The sequence below is a fragment of the Pipistrellus kuhlii genome, unplaced genomic scaffold, assembly GCF_014108245.1.
Source record: "Pipistrellus kuhlii isolate mPipKuh1 unplaced genomic scaffold, mPipKuh1.p scaffold_m20_p_19, whole genome shotgun sequence".
NCBI lineage: Eukaryota > Metazoa > Chordata > Mammalia > Chiroptera > Vespertilionidae > Pipistrellus > Pipistrellus kuhlii.
In genome coordinates, this window is record NW_023425504.1 from 80,573 (window position 1) to 99,709 (window position 19,137).

General features: G+C 39.4%; 1 protein-coding gene across 1 annotated transcript in view; it reads right to left on the reverse strand.

The window, feature by feature from the left end:
- The window catches only part of AFF2 (AF4/FMR2 family member 2), a gene marked incomplete at its 5' end in the record, with an annotated part of 359,224 nt that overhangs the window by 28,343 nt on the left and 311,744 nt on the right, over positions 1-19,137 (reverse strand). Inside the window, 4 exons of the mRNA XM_036443509.2 lie at positions 1,948-2,170; positions 7,569-7,690; positions 10,461-11,465; positions 13,980-14,139. Of these exons, the coding sequence (XP_036299402.2) occupies positions 1,948-2,170; positions 7,569-7,690; positions 10,461-11,465; positions 13,980-14,139 (1,510 nt within the window). The remainder of the gene's footprint in view (positions 1-1,947; positions 2,171-7,568; positions 7,691-10,460; positions 11,466-13,979; positions 14,140-19,137) is intronic.

Here is a 19,137-nt window from a genome sequence, read left to right on the forward strand (position 1 = left end):
AGTTGGTGTTTCTTTCTATCATGGGATACCTCAGTGATTTCTTTAACAAAAATGATCAATTTATAAGTACAATTGTAATCATATTTATCATGTTTCCCAGTAGTTTTCAGTTTTCATGGAAATGACTTGGCAGATTCTTATAAGCAATACCATTTGTCATAAAAACATCTGTATTAAGCACCTAATTATTTGTGACAATATACTAGGCACTGTACCAAGTGAACTGACTAGACATTGCATATTCTATTAAAAAATGAAATAGAAGAGAATATCAGTTAGAGTTTATAATATTAATTACATTCAATATGAAAAATAAGACTGTAGTATAATTATTGTTTAGAATAGATGTTTTAATTCCTAACATTATAGGCAGCATTTTAAATATTAATATGTGTGTATACATATATACACATGAGTTTCATATGGAACATGACGATTTAATTATAGAGCAATTTATATCAATGGTGAAACTTACATAGATATAAATGTCATCTCAGTCATCTTAGATGATGGAAGACCTATAAGTCAGGGTTCTTATAGCTCCTGATTTATAGGCTTTTTGGTTTTCTATGGTTGTAAAATGGATACTCTTGGTTCAGAGTCTACCAGGACAGCACCAGACATTTTTATTTTTTTAAAGGCCAGTGGGAGCATGCCACTCTTCTAGCCTGTGGTGTTCACCCACATGGCTTTGTGTTATTAGTTTTTTAAAAAATATATATTTTATTGATTTTTTACAGAGTAGAAGAGAGAGGGATAGAGAGTTAGAAACATCAATGAGAGAGAATCATCGATCAGCTGCCTCTTGCACACCTCCTACTGGGGATGTGCTCACAACCAAGGTACATGCCCTTGACCGGAATCGAACCTGGGACCTTCCAGTCCGCGGGCTGACGCCCTATCCATTGAGCAAACCAGTTTTGGCGGCACCAGACATTTTAAGACTCATTGCATTTCACTCATTTGCTTTTTCTATGACATTTAAAGGAGACTAGATAAATAAAGATGATACATCTGCATATACATGTATTTGCTCGGAAAGGCAGATATATTTGTCATTAATATTTACTTATGGCACTCTTACTCATGGTCGCATATATTTGGAAGAGATAAAAATATATTGTGTGTGGATGTAAAAAGTAATACATATTCTTAATTATCTATGCTAATTGAGCAGCTGTATAGAAAATCCAAAGGACTAGATAATCATTTAGTTCGATTTAGAATCACAATTGTGTGATTTTATCAACCAATTCACTTTTTAAATTCCATCATTTTAGTCACTATTATTTATTTTTAATTATATTTATTTGGGTGACATTGGTTATTAAGATTATATAGATTTCAGTAGTCATTCCAATCTTACTACTCTAAACAGATTATTATGCAGAAACTCAGGATTTTAGGTATTATTTGGCCCAAGCCTTTCATATCTTGGGAGTAGGGGACACTTCTAAAATACTGACCACAGCATCTGGTACATAGTAGGCAATGATCATTTAGTGAATGAATAAAAACAACAACAAATGGATGGAATGAGATTGCCCACAGTCACTAAAGTGGGACTAGAACTCGAAGTTATATCTTTCCACCACCCAACTTAGCAGGTATGAATGTACCAGATACTGTGGTCAGTATTTTGAAAGTGTTCCAACCCCCAATGTGAAAAGTTTGGACCAAAGGATGTCCAAAGTCCCAAATCTCTTCATAATATTCTTTTTGGAGAAGTAATACTGAAATAAAAAAAATTCATCCTAAATAAGAATAATTAAAATTTGAAATAATGGAGAGTTTGTGTATGTGTATTTAACACACTTACAGTTTCTCTCTGTCTCTGCCTCCTAACACCCTGCAACATCCCCATGTGGTCAAGTCTAGTTAGATGTGCTGGTGCTGGATCAACTCGTTTCTACCTGATGATCATAATATTTCTCCTAAGATGCTTACATTTACAGATATCCCCTTGAAAGTAGCACAGAATTTGCCTTCACTCCTCTTAGCTTTGGCAGAGGTGTACTGTCCAATCATCGGGATGTTTTTGTCTTGACTCAAGAAACCATTATTGCCACTGATGTTTCTGCGGCGTGGAAGATCCTCTGGTGGTGGAGATAGTGAAGGAGGGAACAGCCTTTCTTCTTTTCTTCTATTTGCTCTCCTGGATGACTTATTTCTGTGTAAACAAAGAGTGTGGTATGTAATAAAATTTTGTTTGTCTTTATTCTGAATTTTCCTATGATGTTGGTACATTCAGTTGAAGTAATATTTTACTTAGTTGTGATGAAGATTATATGTAAAAACATATAGACATAGAAATCTATAGAGATATATCACTCTATATAAAAATAGCTATAACATATATATATATATATATATATATATATATATATATATATATATAAAATAAACATATGTCTTTGAAACAGAACTCTACAATGAATATAAGTGTCTAATGCAGTGTGCTCCAGTGAGATATTTGTAATCTTTCAATATTGTTATTAATTAGCTTTTTAATGGAAAATCCAATGTATACTTTAACCTTCATTTTTAGGATAGTTTCTACTTATTTGGCCTTAGGACTTAACTGCACAAACATACTAAATAGTACAATAAACAATTAGTAGAATATATACTTATATTTTATTAAAATACTAGAGGTCCAGTGCATGAAATTCATGCACTCAAAGGGGTCCCTCAGCCTTGCAGGCAACCTCTCAGTCCGGGAGCCCTCAAGGGATGTCTGACTGCCAGTATTGGCCCACTCCCGGGGACCCGGCCTACTGCTGCCAATGTGGGAGAGGCTCCTGCCACTTCTGCTGTGCTGGCCAGCCATGAGGATGGCTTCTGGCTGAGCAGTGCTCCATGGGAGTGCACTTACCATCAGAGGGCAGCTCCTGCATTGAGTATCTGCCTCCTGGTGGTCAGTTCGCATCATTGTGAACAGTGGTTCCTCTGTTCGGTCAATTTTCATATTAGCATTTTATTATATAGGATATTATGCTTATACATTACTTAGAAATAAACAATGCACTAAATACTTTATTTTTTATTTTGTGCTATTAGCAAAGACAATTTTAAACTGTTTTTATAATTTACTTTATTAAAGATGTCCCTATTCCTCCCCCCTTTGTCCACCTCCACCCAACCCTCATCCCACTTTCCCTCTGGCTATCATCACACTGTTGTCTATGTCTATGGGTTATTTACATATGTTCTTTGCACTAACTACTTTAGTGACATATTGCAAATTGCATATTTAAAATGTTCTGTCCCAAAGTTAAAGCATAACAAGCCCCTCAGCTTAAGTTCTTATATTGAAGTACTGATGCACAGAACCAAACTTCATTTGGAAAATATTTTGTCATACTGCCACAAGACATCTGCAGTCCTAGAAGTACTCCTGTACATTCAAACTTATTTATCTGACTATTCAATGAGCACTATTAAATAGACTGTGACTTTAAATGGAATAAAACAACTAAAACCTTATGCTAGCTGTTTAGCATGGTAACTGGGTCATGGATTATCATTTTAGGTTACTCTCTTAGACCAGTCAATGTAGGTTACTTGAATTTTAATCTTTTCTTAGACAACTAATATTGCACTGTGCAGCCATTTACTTTTCATGCTTATTGACTACAATTTTCAATAGCAAATTAAGTCAATAATGATTTATGTTTTCCTCTTGGTGAATTTTAGTCAGTGTCTAGAAATATAGATTTACAAAATCTCAAAGCCACAAATCAAAGATGAATGAGCATTAAAATGGTTTGGTTTTCTAAAATGATAGAAGTTAATGTCATGTTCTTGTTCTACTTCATCTGTGTTGTCCCAAACTGTCAACTGTAGTAGTAATATTTGTCATCTTATCCATCTTTTGTTTCATAATGTGGCCCTATATCCATTCTTGTTTTGAGGCAAAACATTTTAAAATTTAACTGTTTCTTCCATTAATGTAATTTTTTTTAATTAATAAAAATATTTACCAATGGCCTGGCTGGTGTGGCTCAGTGGTTTAGCATTGACCCATATACCATGAGGTCACCAGTTCAATTCTTGGTCAGGGCACATGCCCAGTTTGTGGGCTTGATCCCTAAAAGTGGATGTATAACAGGCAGCCAATTGATGTTGATATTTCTCTCTTGTTGATGTTTCTACTTCTCTTTCCCTCTCCATTCCTCTCTCTCTAAAATAAATAAAAACAGCCCTGACTGGTTTGTTCCAGTGGATAGAGCATCGGCCTACAGACTGAAGGGTCCCAGGTTCAATTCTGGTCAAGGGCATGTACCTTGTTTGTGGGCATATCCCCAGTAAGGGATGTGCAGAAGGCAGCTAATCCATGTTTCTCTCTCATTGATATTTCTAACTCTCTATCCCTTTCCCTTCCTCTCTGTAAAAAATCAATAAAATATATATTTTAAAAAATAAAATAAATAAGAACATATTAAAAACAATATTTGCCAATGGATTTTAAAAGTTGCATTGATGTATAGAACAATTTTAAGTTGTGATGCCTGGTTAAAATAATGATGACCATAAGGATTAAAATTTGTGTTAATGAGGAAGCTCCACAATTATCAGCCTGAAAGTATAATCATTTCAGAGGCATCAAACTTTTGGGAATTTATGTAGAAAGATGTTAAATATTAGCATCTGTTTAAATTTTTAAGCTATGGCATCTTAGGAGATGAATAGTTCAGTAGTCATTGGATATTAGTCATACTAGGCCTTACAATGTACCATTGTACATAGTATATTACATACTTCACAGTACATTCTGTGCAGTGGGAACCAGTCACCTGGCCCCCTTTCCATCTATTTGGTAATGATCTAGAATCATGGAGCCTTTAATAACTTTACTAGTAAAAAAATACCCAGGGCACATTTGCAAGAGAGCACTCAGTCACCATTATAGCTTCTTAATACGAGAACAATTTAGCTACTTTCTGCACCTTGTAGAGTGCTAGAGTTGGACATAAGACAAGAGAGGTATATTCCCACCCCCAACGTAATGTCTCATAGGCCTTGCTGATGGTTCATATTCCAAAGACTTGGGGAGGAACTTAGCGGGTCTCTATCTGTCTGAAGTGGTTTCTTTGATAGGTTTAGAGTATTCATTTATAAGAGTGAATGTGGCCTGATATAAATTTTCAAGAATTTAGTTTGAAGGGTCAACAAAGCAGAAATGAGCAGACAAAGCTTGAGGAGAGGTTCCCGGGATAAGATCTCTGAGAGGCCAGTCAATGCTTCTTGCTCCCTCAACTTGAGATTTTTTTTCAGACTTGAATTTTTTTGGGTAAGCATGAGAACCTGACTCAGGCCCTCCTAAATGAGAAATGCAACTAGATAAACACTACTTTCCTTGATAAAACCAAAGCAGAAAGAACATAATGATCATTATTAAAAACTTATTTTATGGGAACATTCAAATTATTACACATTTACTTAATATGTGAACATCTCTCTTCCATTAAATGGTAAGAGTGACAGGTCATTGGGTTGCTTATGGAGACAAGCAATTGGAACTGATGGTGTGGCAATTCCCCACTGCCCCTTGCCTTTTCTTTTTGCCTTTGAGTGGCCTGAACTGGTCAAAACCTGGGAATTGCTATTGTAGTCATTCCTCCTTGGAAAGGAAGAAAGCCCTAGGATGACCAAGTTTGACCACTGCAAAAGAAGCATGTTTCCCCCGTATGCCTGGCCCACCCTGGTATGGAGAGCATCAGCTTGTTCTACTGTAAGAGGTTCTAGTTATGAGAACTCCAAGTATTTGAAAAGATGTTTCAGATCAAAGTTATGACAGAGAATACAGTCACACTTCACATAGAGCTTCAGATCTTCAGGGAAGGGGCAGCCCAGGGCCCAAATAGCCTTATTATATTGAGCGAATCTAGTGGTAATTGTTCTTTTCCTAGTTTCATCTCAAATCAATAAGGTTCCAAACAAATGAAAATCTAGAATTTATTTCTGACATGTTATTTGTGGCAGATTAATGCCATATCACTGATGTTAAACAATAATCTGTGAAATCAATTGTAAGCAGCAATTAGCCAGACTGCCTCTGTTCTCTGGGCTGCTAATAGGATCAAAGACTGGTCTTTGATGTAAGTAATCACTAATGTTGAATGAATTTATGACAATAATTATCCAGATGGAATGGTTCCAGTAACTGACATGATTGTTACTTAAATGATATTTATAAGACAGAAGAACACAGTCACCATGTGTGGTAGAAACAGAGAGGGCAGGACTTCTCTAGGGACTGCTCGAGTGAGGAGAAAATATGGAGAACCTCCTTCCTGACTCTGGAACCTTCCACAAAAAGGGATAAAGGTAAAGAGGTGCGAGCTGATTGGAATTAACCTATTGATTCCTAGCTTGCTTTCCCCAACACAGAACTGCCTAAGGGAGAGTCATTCCCAGATAGGTTATCGCTCTGGCCTTCCAGACTTGTCATTTTCCTGACCTCTGAGGAGTTTGAGATATAGCTACTCTAAAGCTTCATTTTAAGGTTAAATAATGACATCACAGAAGAAGCAACGGCTGGGTCATCCTGTCAAGCCCAAGGGGTTGCTTTAAAGGGAAATTGTTTATTCACCATCAAAACTAGAGGTGTGAGTGTCAGGCGACATGGTTAAAGCAATAGGTGTTGTTTGATATTGCACATTTTTATTTTATTTACTTCTTTTTCCCCTTCATTTAGTGCTAAAAGTTCACATTGGCTAATTTTGGTAATCAATGTAAGTTAAAGAAATGTTGTTAAAAAGCTCATGGTGTTAGCAGCACAATCTACAATAGCTGTGATTTGGAAACAGCCTAGGTGCCCATCAGCAGATGATTGGATAAAAAAACTATGGTATATCTACACAATGGAATACTATGCTGCCATAAAAAGGAAGGAATTCTCATAATTTGCAGCAACCTGGATGGAATTGGAGAACATCATGCTGAGTAAAATAAGCCAGTCAATGAAAGAGAAACACCACATGACCTCACTCATTTATGGATAATAAAGAACATTATAAACTGATGAACTAAAAGATAGATATAGAGACAGTAAAACAACAAGCGGACTGTCAAATTACTGCGATGAGGGTAGGGAGATCTGGGGGAGATAAGAGATCAACCTAAGGACTTGTATACATGCATATAAGTACAACCAATGGATACAAAACTCTGGGGAGGGTGGGTATGTATGGGGAGGGGGCAATGGTAAAATATGTACACAGATAATAATTTAATAAAAAAAAAGAACTTCCTTATCTTGATAGGAAGCATCAAATAAATAAATAAATAAATAAATAAATAAATAATTCACAATGGCAAAAAACAAAAACAAAAACAAAAACTCATGGTGTTACCCTAAAGCTGGCAGTCTATTGTATATTCTGCCGCTTAGCCTAATCTTGTAAAACCAGGAACAGCTGTCAAGATGGACTTAGAAACTCTTGAATTTTATGTAACATTTCTTTGTGACAAAACCTCCCCAAAGGTTGTTGTTTGTTTGTTTGTTGTTGTTGTTTTTTTAGTCTGAACAATTGAAGTATCACACAAAGACAGGGAAAACTCACTCTTTAGTGTAAGAAGGCTTGTGGGTTGGGGCTGGTGAGATGCAAGGGGGTAGCAGGCAGATAGTGGTGTCCTCTTCCAGGCGTTGCTTCTTCTCTGGGATTTTTTCTGCAACTTCTGTTGGCTTTAATAGGGAAAAATGCAGAGTTTAAAATAAATACCACATGTAGACTTTTAAAAATAATGAGCAAGCTAGACAGTTTGTTTCTCCTTTACCTTCTAGATTAAATAGGGAGGTTAAATATGCACCTTTGATCAGAGAGAAAAGCAATTAGCCTTGCCTAGTCTACTTCTAATAAAACTTGGAACTTTTAAATTGACTTTTAGAAAGAGGAAGGGAGGGAGGGAGAGAAGGAGGGAAGGAGGGATGAAGGAGGGAAAGGGGAGAGAAAGGGGAGAGAGAGAGAGAGAGAGAGAGAGAGAGAGAGAGAGAGAGAGAGAGAGAGAGAGAGAGAAATAGTTCAGTTGTCTCTGAACACACCCCCACCAGGTGGTGTGTTCCTTCACCTTCTGATCTATGACATGACACTTCAACAACAAACTTTATTACATCATCCAGGGCCAAAACTTGGAATGTAAGATACTTGGAGCTGTGATGTGAACCTCTGATTAGAGATTGAAATCTCATACCAAAAGTAAAGATAATGTATACTTTTCAGATACTTCTCCTATCAATAAATGAACAATTTAGGAACTAAGAAACTCTAACATGTCATAAATGATGTCCAAGCAATATAGATTGTGAATAACATATAAAGGGCACTAATACAATCAACAACATTCAATGAAATTAACTATGTACAAGGCACACCTTGTGAAGCTGTACTTTTATCCCTGGTTGTACTGTTGTCCTCACTAAGAGTGGGGACACAGTAATAGAGCAAGGGCCAGAGACTTTGGTTCCTATTTTGGAATAATCTCGTTGGATAATTTGGTGCACAGCTCAAAGTTAATACCCTCTGTTTTTGAATCAATAATCCTGATATATAAAAACCCTGAGTCCGCAATGACTGAGAGGCTTGACCAACCTGAAGTCAGTCCTGCAGTCAGCACTGGGTTGCCATGGGGACCCAGCACTGACTGCTATGGCTGAAGGCACGGTGACCCAGCCCTGACTCTGAGGAAGCTGTGAATCAAGCCCAGAGAGAGGCCTGAAGAGAGAAGCAGGGTCTGATCTGTTAATCAGCACTTGCCTCTCTCTTTAGCTCTGGGCCTGGTCAGCAGCTGCACCTGCATTACTCTCCAGGCCTCTATCTGGGCTTCTGATCAGCCCTGCCTTTCTGATCAGGCCCCATTGATAGGCTCAGAGACGCTGACTGACATAGTATCCGACCAATCAGAACAAAAATCTGGATCAACTTTGAGGAGCCAATGGCTGCCTAGGAGGCAGAACTTTTGATGCTGACTGGCATAAAAACTGACCAGTCAGAACCAAATCTGGTTCAACTGTGAGGAGGCAATGGCTTCCTAGAAGATGGAGCTTTTGATGCTGTCTGGCATAGAAACTGTCGAATCAGAACCAAATTGGCCAGCAGAGGGCAGTTGGGGGCAAGATCAGGCTGGTAGGGGAGGGCTGTTGGGAGTGAGATCAGGCTGACAGGGGAGGGCAATTGGGAGAATTGGGCTGGCAGGGGAGCAGTTAGGTGTTAATCAGGCTGGCAGGGGAGCAGTTATGGGATGATCAGGCTGGCAGGCAGAAGCCATTAGGGGCAATCAGGAAGGCAGGCAACTGGTTTGGAGCCAGCAGTCCCAGATTGTAACATCCCCCAAAGGGTCCCAGATTAGAGAGGGTGCAGGCTGGGCTGAGAAACACCCCCCAGTGCATGAATTTTGTGCACTGGACCTCTAGTGTAAATGAAAACTTAAGTCACTTTTCAGCAGTATGGCTTGTCCCTAGGCACCCTGTTTCCCCGAAAATAAGACAGTGTCTTATATTAAATTTTTCTCCCAAAGTTGCGCTAGGTCTTATTTTCAGGGGATGTCTTATCTTTCTATGCGCTAGGTCTTATCTTTGGAGGATGTCTTATTTTCGGGGAAACACGTTAGTACTGTTCACTAATGAAGAATCTAAGCCATTTCTGTTCATTCTTAAGTCTCTTCTGGGAAGGGACAGAAGAAATGAGGTAATAATTAGATACCTTCTCTCTAGCCAGTGTGGCAGCCACTAAACATATTACCCAAATCACACAACATGGGTCTATAACAGAATTAATCTATTACATACAAACTCACTTCCCTAGATGTAGTTGACATCAGAGGCCATTGTGCATTTCACCTTCTGATTATAATATTTAGCCCTGGAATTCAGCCCTAAACATATGCAGGCGAGATTTTTCAAGATCAAGTCAAGCCAACCAAACAAGTTAGTGGACCCATTGAGCTTGGCAGAACATATGTCTAGTAAGAGTCAGAATAATCAAAATGTAATCAAAGTGGGTTATGGGGTGCTGATGCTTGTTAACATAAATTAAGAGGCCTAGAGGATACCTTTTGAACTTAGAAACACTTGGGTTCCCTGATGCTGCTGGAGTGGAGGGCTGTAGAGTAATGACCCATGAATCCATGAAAGCAGGAACTGCTTAAGGAGCTGACCCCAGGGACTGACAGCTTAGGGAAGGAGTCTCTCTTCATATTCTTCTTTCGTACATGTAACATATTGGATCCCTCATGTAACATATTGTATACTCTTGACATTGGCTTCCCAACTCTGATATTTTCTAACACTTCCTCCCTGGTCATGTCAAATATGGCATTTCACATGGAAAGCACCATTGCCTTCACCAAAGACTGCAATCCACTGCCGCTGGCATTCTTAAAAATCAGACTCAAGATCAAGTTAGTCAAAGGACAGCCACTGTTCATGGTAACTTGGCAGATCACATTAAAAAGCTTACCTTGTGCTTCCTCTTGCCCTTAAGTGTGGGTTTTTCCACAGCTGCGGTTGCAATCTGACGCCTGGGTTTTGAGGAAGCCTCTTTGTAGTCAGGCTTGGCTGGTGCTGCTTGGAGTGAGTTGTGGCCAGGCACTCTAGATAGTAAGTCAAGGTCAATCTTTACCCAGAGATTTTTTGGCTTTTCCTGCTCTCTTAGTGGAGATAGAACCTCAGTTTGCATTACAGGGATGGATGAAAAAGTTGGCTCCTCATTATTGATGGATAAATTGTTATTGTTGCTGCTGTTTAGGGTGCTGAGGATCAGGTTACCACCACAGGTTTCCTTGGATTTGACAAAATTGCCCCCAGTAGCAGTGCAAGGAGGCAGGACTTTGATCTGTATGGTTTCTTCCTGATCTGTGCTGGAATCAGACGTAGACGAATCTGTTTCAATGAATTCCCGGGACTTTGGTACGATTTTCCCAGCCCCTCTATATTTCTTCTTCTCTGAGGCCAATGGGATGTTAAGCCTTGGTTCTTTCCTAGGGATTGGTTTGTTGACAGTGGCTTTGTTGCGGCTTCTTGGTGGGTCAGGAAGCTCCACATTTCCTTTTTCTTTGGGAGTGCTGCTAGTAATATTTGGTTTGGGCCAGGTCAACTCATCAATGCCAGTGTTCTTCTCAAACTTTTTGGGCTGTTTTTTCCCAATTGTCCTTTGAGAAGATGTCTCAATAGTTTCTGACAACTTATGCTTCAAAGCCTTTGTTTCTAGAGTTTTCTGGAAAGGCCGTGGACGAGCTTTCTCCCTGATGAGACTGAGGAGAGGCCTCTCTTTGGGTTCTGCCAGGATCTGGTTGGGGGTTGTTTTCACTTTGACCTGGACTTCCATTGGTTGGATGGTTGGAGGAGGCACAGAAATTGTTTCCATGGGTGTCTCATTTTGGCCACAAATAAATGATTTGTTCTGGGATGTCACTTTGTTAAGCCACTTATCCAACTGCCACTTGTTGGTTGAGGGTGGCTCAGGCTACAGATTGAGAAACAGCAGCAATAATCAATTTCTCATCTGAGAAAGGTTCAGGAGGACCCTCAGTACACTGACTTCTGGTAAAAGCTTTGGATGTTAAGTGGCCATTCACACATTTACAAACACACACACACACACACACACACACACACACACACACACACAGAATCCACATTAATCAAATTACCCAGTGAGCCAAATACACCACAAATCAGCCCTGATCTTCTAAGTTAAACTAATTTCCATTCTTTTGAAAATATTCTCTACTCTGGCAAAGAATGAAAGACTTATTTACAGAGGTTTTTTGTTAGTTTGTTTTTGTTTTTGTTTTAGTATGTAGGGATTCCTGCGGTAGAGGGGAAACCTTTTTCCCAAATCCTTTGGTGAGACTCATTACTTAACCTATTACCTGGAGTCAGAGGTAATGATCTCTGATCCTGAAAATAAATGTAAGCATGCCTCAAGTATAATTTAAAAGAAAAGACTTTATATCTTCCTAAGTGCCAATGCCTCCTATATGATGCTATAATTCATTGAAAAAAAAGTAGGTGTTTTGTAGTTTTACTGAAGGCTGAAAATATTTGACTTCTGAAAAACACTGCACTGTAGAGAGCCTCCTGAGAAGGCACATGGACATTCTTGTAATTCTTATCAGCTGAGCCCGAGGGCACTGGCAGAATCCTGTTATCAGTACTGATTTCTTAATCCATGTGCTTGGAATGAGGAATAAATAGGACATTGACTCACCCAAGTCTTAATATGCTAAATCTTGTACCAAAAAATAAGGAGCTTACCCAGATTTTGATGAATAGGATCTGGGCACACCCAAAACTCATTTTGACCTTAAACTCCCCCTTGGAAGCCAATAAATATGCTGTGTTGTCTGTGGTGAGTGTGACTGTCTCTCCATCAGAGAGATGGCACACACCTAGCTCCCAGCTTTATGAATCTATTTCTGCCTCTTGTCTCTTTCTTTCTCTACTTTCTTAATCTCCAGCTCCTCCTCTCAGGAACCTGTCATTTTTCCGTGCAAGACGCGGAAAAAGGAGAAACACCACACTGCAATTCCTTGGTGTATGGAGACATGCATGCCAACATTAGTGTCCACTGTTAAGCCATGGAAATAATGCATATAATTCAGATGTTTGATTCCTAATTCTGAATTCTCCTGTTTAAATAAAAGAACCATCCTTTTTATTAGAATTGCTCTTCTTTTGAAAGATGATGTGCCAGCACTGTGAGAAACTCTTGATTTGAATTTACTCATTTCATACTAATAACACCCCTATGAGGTCCTTGGTATTATTATCCCCATTTTACATATGAAAGAATAAGGTCCTGGGAGCTTAACAGATAACTTTCCCAATATATCACATATAAAGTGATAGTAGAGCCAGGCCTGAAACAAGGATACAGTATATGTATTAATAGAACCGGTGCCCCAATTTACAATAGCTAGGATTTGGAAACAGCCTAGGTGCCCATCAGCAGATGATTGGATCCAAAACTACATTTACACAATGGAATATTATGCTGCCATAAAAAAGAAGGAATTCTCATCATTTGCAGCAACCTGGATGGAATTGGAGAACATCATGCTGAGTGAAACAAGCTAGTCAATGAAAGAGAGACACCACATGACCTCACTTATTTATGGATGATAAAGAACATTATAAATTGAAGAACCAAAAGATAGATATAGAGACAGTAAAGCAACAAGCAGACTGTCAAATTACAGCGGGGAGGTTGGGGAGATCTGGGGGAGATAAGAGATCAACCGAAGGACTTGTATACATGCATATAAGTACAACCAATGCACACAAAACTCTGGGGAGGGAGGGTATGTATAGGGGGGGCATTGGTATATGTACAAAAATAATAATTTAATAAAAAATATATATTATAAAAAATTTAAAAATAAATAGAACTGGTGCCCTAATGCCAGAGCCATGCTGCCAACAGTGGCAGCCAATAAGATTTTTGGGCCCTTATCTGCCATTGCCCTGTGTAGGTTGGAATCACAGCTACTAAAGTGTTTTTAATTCTATCACCCTGTATTGGCTGGTACCATAAGCATCAGCTGATGTATTTCAAAAGAAGAGCACTTCTTATGTATTAATTGCCAAGTGGCAATTCATTGGATCAACCCAGAGTAAGGCATGGTGTCCTCAGGGCCAGAAATGGGTCTTGGCTGGCTTCACTGGTTCTCTAGAAAGAGAAGTTGCTAACCCAGTTATTACTGTTGCAATTTACATGTGAGGAATCTTTAAGGTTCAAAGTAACTGAGTCATACAAATCAGTCACCCAGCTAGCATCTGCCTATTAGAGACTCTGTGAATATATGTTTTAGAGGGGAACATATTATCAAATACGTGAATACTTTTATGAAGTATTTATTGTGCTAAAATAATTACTGCGCTGAAAGTGTGAGTGCATGTCTGGGTATTTAGGGTGCTGCCTTGGTGACTGGCAAGATAGGCAAATTGTGGTTGGGGCATTTGCCACTTTACCTACCTCTGGTGTTGCCACAGGAGGCAAATCACTGGATTCACTGTCCGTGGTGCTGCTTTCAGTGTCTGAATCTGACTCTGAGCTGCTCTCTGAGTCACTGGAGCTGCCAGATCCCCCACTGGCTTGCACTGCAGGTGGGGGCTGAGGGTTGGCCAAGGTTGAGCTGAAAGAAAATTGACATCATTCATTGCCTTTCTCAGTCTCAAAACACCAGAAAGAGTCCAGCTCAGAGTCATAAGGACCTATGATCTGTGAGATACAGGCAAAGTGGAGCATTAAGTCCCATTTCACAGATGGGAAATATGAAGCTCAATGAGGGGCCCATTGTCAAAGGTTTCATTAGAACCATGCTCTGTGTGTCCAAGTTCCTTGGGTTCCATAACGCTGCCTTCTCTCTCCAATAAATCTTGTGTTTCTTACTCTACATGAAAACTTAAAGCCAATGTTGCAGGGAGATAAATACAAATGTACAGCCTTAGATTTGTGTGTGTGTGTGTGTGTGTGTGTGTGTGTGTGTGTGTGTGTCCTTATACTTTTATTTAATTATTTATTTTAAAATTATTTTTGTTGTTGAAAGTATTACAGATGCTCTCCTTTACCCCCCATTGACCCCTCCTCCCTGCTCCTGCCCTGCCCCTTGGTCCCATTTTTTCCAGTTAAGATAATTTTCATTTTTTATTGATATTTTTTTCTTCAGAAACCCATAGGTTTGTCAAGGGGCTCTGATTTTAGCTATATACATCGTGTAGTCTTCTCATCAAGAAGAGGTGAGATCAATCCTCATTTTAATGACAGTAAACAGATCCAGAGAGTGGATTGCCTCTGACTTATAGCTAGTTAGAAAAGTGAGACTAGAATCATAGCCTCCCAATTCCTTCAAAGGGTAGAGGCTGTGTAAAGCATATTTACTGCTGGGTGTCCAATACCCAGCACTTAGCATCACGGTGACCATAGTTAATTGTATGAATAAGGAAACGAGAGGATGCAGTTCTTGGTCTCCTCCACCACAATATTTTGTAAACTATTTGTAAAACTCTTATAAGGAGGGATGACCATAAATGACTAACCATTTCTAATGATTGATTTTACATTTGTAAAGCTAAGCAAAACATTCGAAAGTTGATACCCTTTGCTACTCTGCCTTTATTGACAACCACTATTCTTCCTAAGTAATATTTGCTATTTGTATCCCATAACAAAGCAACCTCAGCTTCCTCTTGACCTGCTGGAGTAAGTAATAGCCTTTTTCTCCTTTTGCTAATTATCTATTTGGACCAAGTTTTATCTGCTTTCACTCAGAAATGGGGGTCTAAAGTTGGAGGAGGTTTCTCATCTCCCTGTCTCATCAGCTCAATCTCCTTTTTGTTAATCATGGTGAAAGGTGGGTTGGTTAAAGATATAAGTGTAACAGTAGAGGATATTCACTGATGTGCAGGGGATGGTCCATAGATCTACCTGGATGGCGATATAAGAATCTTAGTGCCTCTAACACTCCCAGCTTCTTCCTGCTCTTTCCTACTCAGATCAGTCAAGAGAATCCATACTTGCTCCTGGAGAGTACCTGGTCATGTGGCCCCACCCTCAACCTTGAGAAAGATTGACCCCAAGGACCTCTCTGTTCAACATTCTGTAAGAATGAAGCATTATTATTTGCCTTCCCCCACCCCACAACCTCATGGGAGCCTATTCTTCTTCAACATTACAGCTCTTGCCCACTGAGCTGAATCCATATTCAACTGCTGCTTGGGAAGGAACAGGATCCCTTGTAAGTCAACATGGACTTCTCATCAGACACTATCAATTCAGACAGCATTTTCATCACATGTGCCTTGTGTTCCTAAAGATTCTTTAGTCTCCCAGATAAGCATTTTCATTATTTTTGACAATTTATTTTATAATAGAGGCCCAATGCACAAAATCCATGCAAGGGGCTTGCCCGTTACAGCCGCGGCAACTTGCTTCCATCCTTGCAGCCCCAGCTTCATCCTAAAGGTTGTCTGAAAGGTCATTTGGCTATCCAGTCTAATTAGCATATTACTCATTTATTAGTATAGATTATTTAAATTTTTATTAAATGTTTTAATGTTGACATTATTGTAGGTATCTCCCCTTTTCTCTCTCTTTTCCTACCTCACCCCCCCTTGGCTTTTACCAAACTATTGTCTGTATCCATGGAGTATACATATATGTTCTTTAGCTAACCACTTTACCTTCTTTATCCATTTACCCCTAACCCTCTCCCCTCAGGCACCAGTTAGTCTGTTTCATGTGTCTACATTTCTAGTGCCATTTTATTTGTCAGAACATTTTTTTTCATTAGATTCCACATGTTACTGATATCATATGGTATTTGTCTTTCTCTGACTGGCTTATTTTGCTTAGCATAGTACTCTTCAGGTCCATCAATGCTGTCACAAAAGGTAAGAGTTCCTTCTTCTTTTTTTTAGCCACAAATGTTTCCACTGTGTAAATGTACCATATCTGTTGTATCCATTCATCTTCTAATGGAGACTCAATATTTTATTTCATATAGAAAAAGCTCATTTTATTTTTTATTGTTTATATTGTTTTTATTTTTATTTCTTTTTTAAAGTATTATATATAGTAGTACTTATATCTCCTTTTCTCCCCATTGACCTTCCCCCAGCCTCCTCTACCCATTTCATGCCTTCGTTCCCTTCCCCAGTGTCTTATGTCCATTGGTTGTGCTTATATGCATGCATACAAATACCTTGGTTGATCTCTTTCCCCTTCCTCAACATTCCCCAGCCTGCCTGCTGTAATTTGACAGTCTTCTCAATGCTTTACTGCCTCTGTATCTATCTTTTTGTTTATCAGGTTATAATGTTCTTTATTTTCCATAACTGAGTGAGATCATGTGATATTTTTCTTTCATTTCCTGGATTATTTCACTTAATGTAATGCTCTCCAGGTCCATCCATGCTGCTGCAAATGGTAGGAATTCCTACTTTTTTATAGCAGCGTAGTATTCCATTGTGTAGATGTACCACAATTTTCTAATCTACTCATCTACTGATGGGCATTTAGGCTGTTTCCAAATCTTTGTTATGGTGAATTGTGCTGCTATGAAAATAGGAGTGCATATATCCTTTCTGATTGGTGTTTCTAGTTTCTTGGGATATATTCTTAAATGTGGGATTACTGGTTCAAATGGGAGTTCCATTTTTAGTTTTTTGAGGAAACTCCATACGGTTCTCCACAGTGGCTGCATTCCACCAGCAGTGCACAAGGATTCCTTTTTCTCTGAATCCTTGCCAACACTTGTTTGTTGATTTGTTGATGATTGCCATTCTGAAAGGTGTGAGATAGTACTGCATTGTCATTTTAATATGCATATCTCAGATAATTAGTGACTTTGAGCTTGTTTTCATTTCTTTTATTGTTTAAAGTATTTCCAATTGTAGTACATACATCTCCTTTCTTCCCCCCATTAACCTTCACCCACAAAAGCTCATTTTATAATGTTGTCTTCTAAGTAAATTCTATCTGCAAGTGTATTCCTCTGCCAAATATACCAAGAGATTAGGAGAAGCAGAAGAAATAGGGGGATGTATTTACTGGTAAAATGTCTGTGTATGTTTGTCTGTGTGCTTCTGTGTCTCTGTGTCCAACAGTTTAAAATACAGCACAGAGCATCAGCAATACTGAGACTACTAGACAGTGGATTGAGATATAAAACCTAATTTATACTTACTTTTTATTTTCAAATTTAAAAAAAATGTTTCCTAGTTTTCTTTCATATATATGCATTAATTCTTGGCTTCTAAAAAGACGCTGATCATCCTAATATCACCAAACTATAGTCTAGGTTTTCTTCGAAATATTTCTGGATAGAGTTTCCATTTGCTGGATCACTTTTGAGAAATTTCTATAAGAAACAAACTAATCTCAAGGATTATTCCTTCAAAACAAAATGCATTGAGGAAATATACACAAAACACAGTGTTTTATTTACCAGAATGTACTTATTCCTCAGCTAAATAAAAATAAAAGCATTGCTGGCTTAGTAGACACTTGTATGTGTCTGCTTTTATTCAGGGGTTCCTTATCTAAAGCCCTGTGGAGGGCATATTAATTTTGATGTTCAGATTGTTTTTAATTTTTTAAGTATATATATATATATATATATATATATATATATATATATATATATATTGTATATTAGAGGCCTGGGGGGGGGGGTCCTTCAGCCCAGCCTGGGACCCCTCGAGGGATATCCGGGATATCAGACTTCCAGGATTGTTGCTCCCAACTGCTCGCCTGCCTGCCTTCCTGATTGCCCCTAAACACTTCTGCCTGCCAGCCTAATCACCCCTTAACCACTTTCCTGCCAGCCTGTTTGCCCCTAACTGCCCTTCCCTGCAGGCCTGGTCACCCCCCAATTACTCTCTCCTGCAGGCCTGGGTCCCTCCCAACTGCCTTTCCCTGCAGGCCTGGTCACCCCAACTTCCTTCCTCTGCTGGCTTAGTCACCCTTAACTGCCCTCCCCTGCAGGCTTGATTACCCCCAACTGCCCTCCCTTGCAGGCCTGGTCCCTCCCAAGTGCCCTCCCCTGCTGGCCATCTTGTATCAACATGGGGCGGGGGGAAGATCTTTGACCACATGGGGGCAGCCATCTTATGTTTTGGAGTGATGGTCAATCTGCATATTACTCTTTGATTAGATAGGATAGAGGCCTGGTACACAGGTGGGGGCCAGCTGGTTTGCCCTGAAGGATGTCCCGGATCAGGGTGGGGGTTCCCTTCAGGCTTGGGGTGGTCTGGGCGAGGGGCCTGTGGTGATTTGCAGGCCAGCTACGAACCCTGTCAACCCAATCTAAGACCTTGGTATCTGGTGATTATTTATCTTCTACGATTGAAACTTTGTAGCCTGGAGAGGAGCCAAGCCTCTGCTTGCTCCTTGGCTGCCACCATTTTGGTTGGGGTTTATGTATCTTCTGTAATTGAAACTTTGTAGCCTTAAGTGGAGGCCTGGGCCGGCCAGGGTGTGTGGAAAGCTTGGCTTCCTCCATTGCCAGGAAAACCCAAGCCGCCCTCCTGCTCTCTATGGCCCTAGCCATCTTGGTTGGGTTTATTTGCATATCCACTCCTGATTGGCTGGTGGGCGTGACTAATGGGTGTAGCAGGTGATGGTAAATTTG